At 32.2% G+C, this 9,566-nt stretch overlaps 1 protein-coding gene and 1 non-coding gene across 2 annotated transcripts; one reads left to right on the top strand and one right to left on the bottom strand.

Annotated features, from left to right (window-relative positions):
* Nucleotides 1-297: 297 nt before the first annotated feature.
* On the bottom strand, nt 298-379 carry TRNAS-UGA. Its single transcript has one exon. It is a non-coding gene; the product is annotated as a tRNA-Ser (tRNA).
* Nucleotides 380-6,919: 6,540 nt separating this feature from the next.
* On the top strand, nt 6,920-8,686 carry LOC124939233 (cathepsin B-like protease 2). The gene is made up of 9 exons (XM_047479729.1): nt 6,920-6,983; nt 7,076-7,173; nt 7,266-7,422; nt 7,540-7,544; nt 7,634-7,708; nt 7,801-7,926; nt 8,008-8,226; nt 8,317-8,430; nt 8,591-8,686. The coding sequence occupies exons 1-9, from the start codon at nt 6,920-6,922 to the stop codon at nt 8,660-8,662; spliced, it is 930 nt and encodes a 309-aa protein (XP_047335685.1). The 3' UTR covers nt 8,663-8,686.
* The last annotated feature ends 880 nt before the right edge of the window (nt 8,687-9,566 follow it).

Consider the following 9,566-nt stretch of genomic DNA (forward strand, 5'->3'; position numbering starts at 1 on the left):
GATTACCCAGATGCATTATTCAATGCTAGATGACATAGATGGCCAAATGAACTCATTGTCGAATGACCTAAATTCATTATTCATTGCTAGAGATTACCCATATGCATTAGTTATGTAGAGATGACTATAGATAGTTAGTGATATATGACATATATCGACATATGCATTAATGTCTAAGATGGCCTAAATTCATTAGTCAATGATTAATGGTCCATCGAGAAGATCCTCAATGGGATAAAAACAGAGTCGGGTATTAACAATAAAACAGAGTCGGGTATTAACAATAAAAAATAAAATCGTCAACAGTAGGGTTCGAACCTGCGCGGGCGAAGCCCAACAGATTTCAAGTCTGTCTCCTTAACCACTCGGACATATTGACAATTTGTGATGATTTTGACTTTGTACAATAATATACATATTATATATTTAATACCAAATACAATAATTAAATCTAGGTTTTATAAATATTTTTTTAATTTATTTTAAAAGGACATATTTTAACTTATCTAGCACGACCACCTCATGCTCTTGACTCTCTTACTAAAATAAACTATTAATATTATCTAAAATTAATATCTAAAGATACATTTTTATTATCAAAATGTGAGGGAGAACAGTAGAGAGCTCCTATTCCCTTTTAATATATATTAAATTTAACATAAGTTATTAAAATATTAATTTATTTTATGTTAATTGAAAAGAAAAGTATTTAATAAAAGAGAATTTTGAGACACATGATCATTTATAAAAGAATGTTCTTAATAATTTATTTTTTTATTAGAATGTTAGTATGATTCTATATTTATTGTTCTTGTTTTCATTTTGTGTATTTTTAATAAAATTGAATATGAGATATTAAATCTATATTATATATGACTTTTTTTATTTGAGAAATATAGTAGGTTAAGCATGTTAATGATAAATGTCAAGAATAACAAATCAATTTAAATTCTAAAAATATCAACTGAAATTTTGTTTTTAAATGAGTATATTATCTTATATATGTAACAAAATCCTTACAACAAGGATATATTCAATTTTGGAAGTAAATGTAAATAAAAAAATAAATAATAATTTATAAAATAAAATAAACCACACATATTTTAATAAAGTCAATTTATCAAAGTGGGACTATTTATTTATGATCAATTGAGATTTAAAATAATTATAAAAAACGAGGTTTTGTCCAACGGTTCAAACGCAATTAATTTATTATCTACGTGACATTTATAAATTAATAAATAAATAAAAAATTCATTTCACTAATTTAATTACCGAATTTCAACAAATTTAAGGTTTTGACAATTGAATTTTAAGAAATCGGTAGTCAAAATTCCCATTTGCTGAATTTTTTGATAGTTAATTTAGTGACATAAATATTTTATTCATTTATTTATAAATGTCACATAAATAAATAAAATAAATAATAAGTTAAAAACATTTGAAACCATCGGGACAAAATAATGGTTGATGACTTAAATGCATACATCAATGTTGGATGGCCCATATGCATTCTTCAATACCAGATAACCCAGATGCATTCGTCAATATGGTATAACCTATATTCATTCGTCAATGCCGGAACGACCTAGAGTTGTTCTAAGACAACTAAATAGCTTCATTGTAGGTGGATTGAGTTGACCCATTAAAAAAACTTAAATATTCAAGAATTCTCAACAAATCTACACATTGACTTGAATACTCTCATTACTGTAAACCATTGTGCAATTTCAGAATCGAATATAGTTTCTTTGTAATAATTACAGACATTATTTGGCTTAGGACCCTTTGAAGTAGACGACTTATTGTAATTATTTCTTTTCCTCTCTTATACCTCCACTAGTAAACAACCTTGAGGCTTAATTGTATGCAATTGTATCAGTCGCCTTATGGTGCAAATCCCTCAAATCAAGGGAAAACTTGACGTCTTTCAGATTTATTGTATCTTTCTGTATTTGTAGGTTTAGCAGACGTTACTTTAGAAACAAATTGTTGGTGATCGACTTTATCATGTAGATGCTCTCATATTTGAATCATAACTTAGTAACTTTCTCCTTCTTTGAGACCTCGATGATGTCATCATCTGCAAAACACAACATAACTGTTGAATGCTTCTTCTCCTCTAAAATGACAATCTCAATAGTTAATTTCTAATTCTGTTGACAACTTCAGCGGCCCCTAAACTTATTATTTCAATAGAGCTCACATCTTGATCTGCAATAGATTGAAGTTATTTCTCCCTATAACTTTAATATTTACCACTCCCATCTCAATTGAAATAATAAACAATCGAATTAACTTCGCTCTGATACCAATTTGTTATAACGGAATACGAGAGATGACGTAAACAATAAATAATTAACACATATTTAACGTGATTTACTAAGATAAGATTTGGCTATGTCCAAGAAAAGAGATAATATTATTGAGAAGATCAAAATATATATTATATCATGACAGATTAGAGTTATGACACGAGTTTATATAACATTCGGTCATCTGAAACCTTAACATATACATAACTAAGACTGGAATAATATTCTCAAGATAAAAACTTCAGCTTTCTAAAATCTTGACTACACTTTTAAATAAATCTTAACTAATTCAACACCAAAATTTTGAAAAAAAAAATCTCTAAAATATTGTCAGAATATTTTTTTAGCCGTATTACGATAAAAGAATATTAGATTTTTTTTTGTGTTAATTTTATTTCCTTATATTTAGATTATACACTAAAAGATATAGTTTTCTTCATTTCTACACAATAGTTTGTGCTCTTTTTAATTATTATATCATTGAAAACATGTCCGCAAGTATTTGGCATGATTGCAACAAAAGTACACTCGGATGCGGTGTGAAATTCGAGAGAGAACTAATGGATCCAATCATTCCCTTTTTAGGAAGTAAAAAACTAGGGTCATTATCAGAAAGAAGAGACCATAAACAATTCGTTAACTTCTTTATAAGTATTCCAAGTGTTTTTACTTGCTTGTTATTTTTTTTTGTTCTCAAACTTGTATAAGTTACTCAGTAACATGTATTCCACAGAGAACCAATAGATGGTTAATTCACCCACCATGATTACACATGCGGTATAAAGTCCTTTTTGATCAACCATTTATTTTCGAATCTAAATGGTCGACATGTTCTCTCCATCTTTCGGCGTTCTATCAAGATTGGTCGATAATCTAAACTACTCCATGGAATGATCTTTTGAAATATATTAGAAAATCCACGAAAGATCGATTCACTAATTAGAAATATGTCGATACGAGAATGAGCATGACCCTCATTGCCATTACTTCTCCTAAAAGTGAATTGATCACTTTCCAAAGGCAAATCGATAAGTTCAAGTTCATCAATTGTCTTAGAGAACTCGCGCATTAAGCTACTATGCATATTGACCCCTTTTCTTTTAGACGAAAATCTCACTTCGTTTATGTTGCCCATAAAAACAATTGGTAAGTTCCAGAGATTAGTCATGTACTTCATCTCATTAAAAAATTCAGTTTTAAATTGTGTAAGAACCGATCCATAGACCGCATAAATTACCCATCGAAAATTATCCTCTCAATTTTGTAATTAAACATTAACCAATTATTTACCAAAATTAACATTCATTTTCTCATACATATCTTCATTCCATGCAATAAGAATTCCACCTGACACCCCTATAGAATCAAGAGTCTCCCAACCACACAATTTTCAATTACATAAATATCTAACGATCCACTAATCAATCTTCCAAAATTTTGTCTCACTAAAATAGTATATGTCACAATCAAGGGTTTCCATTAATTACTTAATAATAAATCTCTTCACACCATCATTTAATCCATAATCGTTCCGCAATAATTTTTCTAATCATTGATAAAATCTAGTCGGAATAATCCTTTCTCGGCTTCAAGACACGTCTTCCTACTTGCATATAACCCTACGATAGATCATTTAGCTTCTTCAGCTGGCAATGTTGGTAGTTTTTTTATGAAGGACTTGGGGTGGAAAGTATACGGGAGGGGTGAAATCTCGTGCACATTGGGCCACACTTCAGTCTCTAATTCAAGAACCTCCTTCATGAGAGATTTGTTTTCTTCCATCGTCATATTATGTTTTAATACACTTCATGGGATCTCGTCATAATGCGTCAACGGATTCCTTCCTCGACTAAAGGTTTAGTACACTTATCAATTTGTATAATAAACGTTGTTTTAAATTCTTTCCATAGAGCAACATATTTTCCACGAGAATTGAATCCATACCAAAAGTCGCTCTCATTAGGTCTGATCCCAAGTCACCCTCGATTCCACGTCGACATCTGAAGGGTTCAACGTAACAACTTTAATTGAACCAAACAACCTCAATCACTCTTTTTTCCCATTCTTAATTTCCGATAAAGCCACCTCTAGGGCGCGCATCCAACTTTTGAAATTTAAAAGATTTAGATCCGACATGAACCGCCTTCGTTTAGTCGACCCAAACCGACTATTTCCTAGCGCCTACCATTGTTGCATATGTTAGAACTTCATCCTCACGAGGATCTAGTTGCAACGCCCTAAGCTTAGATTGCTACATAGGTTGTGTGTTAACTAGAGACACTTCTTCCTTTGGTTGTTAAGAAAGAGTCTAGTCGATTTCCGACCCTTTTCTAGCATCCTCCCTCTACCACCTAAGACATTCATGGTATAACCTATGGCCTCCCCGCACCCAAACCTCAATCACTCTTTTTTCCCATTCTTAATTTTCGATAAAGCCACATTTAGGGCGCGCAACCAACTTTTGAAATTTAGAAGATTTAGATCTGACATGAATCGCCTTCGTCCATTCGACCCAAACCGACTATTTCTTAGAACCTACCATTATTTCATAGGTTAGAACTTCATCCTTACGAGGATCTAGTTGCAACACTCTAAGCCTAGATTTCTACATAGGTTGTGTGTTAACTAGAGACACTCCTTCCTTTGGTTGTTAACACAGAGTTTAGTCGATTTTCGATTCTTTTCTAGAATCCTCCCTCTACCACCTGAGACATTCATGGTATAACCTATGACCTCCCCACACCCAAACCTCAATCACTCTTTTTTCCCATTCTTAATTTCCGATAAAGCCACCTCTATGGCGCGCATCCAACTTTTGAAATTTAAAAGATTTAGATCCGACATGAACCGCCTTCGTTCAGTCGACCCAAACCGACTATTTCCTAGTGCCTACCATTGTTGCATAGGTTAGAACTTCATCCTTACGAGGATCTAGTTGCAACGCTCTAAGCCTAGAATGTTATATAGGTTGTGTGTTAACTAGAGACACTCATTCCTTTGATTGTTAACACAGAGTCTAGTAGATTGCCGACTCTTTTCTAGAATCTTCCCTCTACCATATGAGATATTCATGGTATAACCTATGGTTTCCCCGCACCCAAATGTGAGAATCGTCATTAAGGGTTGCTACGAAAGTCGATTGAAGATCGATATCTTTTACCTTTTGATTTCTCTTGATCCTCTCACGATATTCTGTTTTTGCTTTACTCTAAACACTCACATGAGGTTGTCCGTCCACCAAGCAGACTGCAAGACCACGCCTATTAACCAATAACTATAATTAGGACATTAAATACATCGGAGATAGGCTTCCAATAACTCTAATATTTTATAAAAAAAATTCTAGAGATAGAAATTTAAAAAAATTTAACAAAGAATATTTAATCATTATTCTCTTAATTATTTATTATTGTATTATTATTATTTAATATTATCATTATTATACTTAATAACTAAAATAATTTTAAATAAAATATAAAAAACAATTATAATAAACGGTAGATTTTATTTAATTATTACTCTCTTAATTTATAAATTATTGCAATATTATTATTATTATTTAATATTATAATTATTATATTTAATAACTAAAATAATTTTAATTAAAATATAAAAATTAATTATTATAAATTATAGATCGTATTTATTTAATTTAAATATTATTAATAATTATATATAATAAACAATATTATTTATAATCTAATTAGAGAATAAAAATTATAATAATAAAAATTAATAAAATTATCATTATAAAAATAAATATATATTATTTAGTTATAATATTAGAATATTTTACAGAAATAATAATATTAAAAGTAAATAAAATATATTTAATAATAAAATTTATAATAAGAAATTAAAAATTAAATATATAAAAGAAGTGTTATATCTAAGTAACTAACTATAAGAGATGGGTTTATAAATTTATATTAGTATTAAAAATCTTACAAATACCATGTTAAAACATGTCTATTGGTTTGTTATAATTCCTACTAAAAAAAATTAGTTTCATTCTTCATTAATTATGTTATTTATTTATTATCTTTTCATGAAAAATAATATTTGTATTTAATATCATATAACATTATATATAATTAATAAAGTAATTAATTATTTAAATAAATTATATTTTAAATGAAAATAAACCATTCAGTGAAGGGAAATTTGAGGAAATGACCCCAAAAAGGGGGCTAATAGCCGATGGTGCGGGCCACTAATTTTTATAGCGCTGGTGACCCCCAAATTTTTTAATGACCATTTTACCCATGCGTCACGCACCCTCCAGATGCGTGACGCACCCTGAACCCTATAAAGACTTAATTTTTTTTTCATTTTCGTTTCATTTTCTCTCTCATCCATTCTTCCCTTTCTTCTCCGCCCGCCGTGAACCCTAATGGTGGCGGAGAAGACTTTCTCTCTTTTTCATCGCTGAAGAACCGATCGAAGAGGCACCGTGGACCATTCCACCATATTCAATGGCCTATAGCTGCGAAGAACTTCCAACGGCGAACGACGACGACCGAAGATAAAATTTCCACTATATTCGTTTATATTTTGTGTTGATTTCGTTTACATATGATTGTTTGTGTTGATTTCCTTTACATATGATTGTTTGTGTTGATTTCTTTTACAGAACATCATTGATTCGCCCTGATTCGTTGAATGCAGGTTGGTTGGTTGGATGCGTCACGCAGGGTGCGTCACGCAGGGTGCGTCACGCAGGGTGCGTCACGCAGGGTGCGTCACGCAGGAATCTTGAATCTTTGTGGTTGTTCAGGAGCCGATCATAGAACTGATTAATGGAAATCCTAAGGCTGGCTGGAAAGCGGACATGAATCCTAAATTTTATAATTTCACAGTGAGTTTTATGGGCTTAGTTTAGATTGTGCTTTATTTGCCAACTCAATTTATGAATGTATTCCTTTCTAATCATGTCAACTATCATTTTAGGTTAGCCAATTTAAGCGTCTTCTTGGTGTGAAACCTACACCTGCACATGCTTTTAGGGGAATTCCAATTGTTGTTCATCCAAGAACTTCAGATTTGCCAGCTGAATTTGATGCTAGAACAGCTTGGCCTCAATGTCACACAATTGGAAGAATTCTTGGTAGTTCACTTATATTGTCTTTTTACCAAATTATGTTTTTCTTTTCTATAAGCATTCATTCTAATGTTTCTCTTGTCTCAATTGTGGTGATAACTGCTGCACTGTTCCAATATAAAGATCAGGTAATGAGAAACACTACTTATTTGCTTTCCTCAATTAAATTTGGTGGATTTTTCAACTGAATAATGAGTTCTTCCTTGTTAATATATAGGGTCATTGTGGTTCTTGTTGGGCTTTTGGTGCTGTTGAATCCCTATCTGATCGTTTTTGTATCCAATACAACATGGTGATTTTTTGTCACAGACAATCTTGAAAAGTTTGTTTATGTTTTAGTCGTTATATCATCATCTTATATAACTGAACTTTACTTCATTACAGAATATATCACTCTCTGTGAATGATATTCTTGCTTGCTGTGGATTTTTGTGCGGTAGCAGTTGTGATGGCGGTTATCCTATTTATGCTTGGAGATACTTTAAGCATCATGGTGTTGTCACAGAAGAGGTTGAGATTATCCCCTACTGTGCACTGGAATGTTCTAGAACTTATCTATAGTCTTTTTTTAATCATTTTTGTTGTTGGCAGTGTGACCCTTATTTCGATAGTACTGGTTGCTCCCACCCGGGATGTGAACCTGCATATGACACTCCCAAGTGTTCGAGAAAGTGTGTAAACACAAACATGCTCTGGAAGAAATCAAAGCACTTCAGTGTCAGCGCATACAGAGTCGGTTCAGACCCACACAGTATTATGGCAGAAGTTTACAAGAACGGACCAGTAGAAGTTGCCTTCACTGTTTATGAGGTAAACTAGAAAGGAGGAAATTCAAATTATCAGGATTTACTTTTGTTGTAATGTTGCTACAAGCTTATTTGCTTTCTTTCGTGGATGCAGGATTTTGCGCACTACAAATCAGGAGTTTACAAACACATAACGGGTGATGTTATGGGTGGTCATGCTGTGAAGCTGATTGGATGGGGAACTTCTGCTGATGGGGAAGACTATTGGGTAAATGTTCTTCTTTTGTATTTGGAATGAAATGTCATTGAATTAGTGTTATGAATAGGATAAAATCACAAAATTTGGAAGAATGAGCCTAAATTTATGCTAATTTTCCGATTCCTAGATTTTCATTGCAATAATTGAACTTTTTCTTAATAATTTGCAGCTTCTAGCAAATCAATGGAACACAGGCTGGGGAGATGTGAGTTCTGTTTGTTGGTTACTTGGTTTTAGTTGAAAGCCTAAGAATGTTCCTGATTATGGTATTTATCTTTAGTTATCTGGAAATCTTTTATGTAGTTTCTTGATTTGGTATAACCTCTAACAGCGTCCAAGAAAGGAAATTTATTTATTTGTTTGTTTGTTTTTAGGATCCAAATAATAATAATAATTTGTTTTTGAGGTTTAATCAATTGGTTTGTTTGTTTGTTTTTATGAACAATATTACAGTCCCATCTTGTTGTAGAGAAAACAATGATATGATTATCCCATCTCCAAGATCAGAGAGTGAAATCCTTTCATCAACTCATGCTAAGGCATTCTCATATAACGAGCTAAGGAACGCCACCAGAAACTTTCGCCCTGACAGTCTTTTTGGCGAAGGTGGATTCGGTTATGTATTCAAAGGTTGGATTGATGAACAATTGTTCACTACTTCAGGATTATGGACACAAAATTAGAAGGACAATATCCTCAAAAGGGAGCTTTTATGGCTGCTAACCTTGCTCTGCAGTGTCTAAAATCAGAGCCTAAAGTACGCCCAAAAATGTCACTGGTTTTAGCCACCTTAGAAGAGATCCAGTCCTTGAAAAACACATCCAAAACTCGAACTGCTAATGACTCGAAAAGTAACTTACCACCAAAAACGCATCATTGCTCGCCCATGAATACGACACATTCTGCTGCCTCTCCATCACCAGCCCACCGGCAGCAGCCTCGAGTACGATGAACAAATCTTTTTTTTTGTTAGAATTGTCTTATATGTTGTGCCAATTTGAGTTTTGCTGTAAACTCTGTACTATGTATATATACAACACATTTGTTATAGATTATTCTTCATTTAAGTTGGTTCAAGCATTTAATTTATTTATCTCGATCACAATCATAGTCACGATAATTGGAGAAATAGCAGAAAAGTAAAT

Source organism: Impatiens glandulifera, chromosome 1 (genome assembly GCF_907164915.1).
Source record: "Impatiens glandulifera chromosome 1, dImpGla2.1, whole genome shotgun sequence".
Taxonomy (NCBI): Eukaryota; Viridiplantae; Streptophyta; class Magnoliopsida; order Ericales; family Balsaminaceae; genus Impatiens; species Impatiens glandulifera.

Bases quoted from the DNA above. Each gene is read 5' to 3' on its own strand.
- LOC124939233 (XM_047479729.1), top strand. From the start codon at position 6,920: ATGATTGTTTGTGTTGATTTCTTTTACAGAACATCATTGATTCGCCCT. The intron at 7,927-8,007 runs GTTGAGATTATC...TGTTGTTGGCAG, and splicing joins ATGGTGTTGTCACAGAAGAG to TGTGACCCTTATTTCGATAG. The intron at 8,431-8,590 runs GTAAATGTTCTT...AATAATTTGCAG, and splicing joins CTGATGGGGAAGACTATTGG to CTTCTAGCAAATCAATGGAA.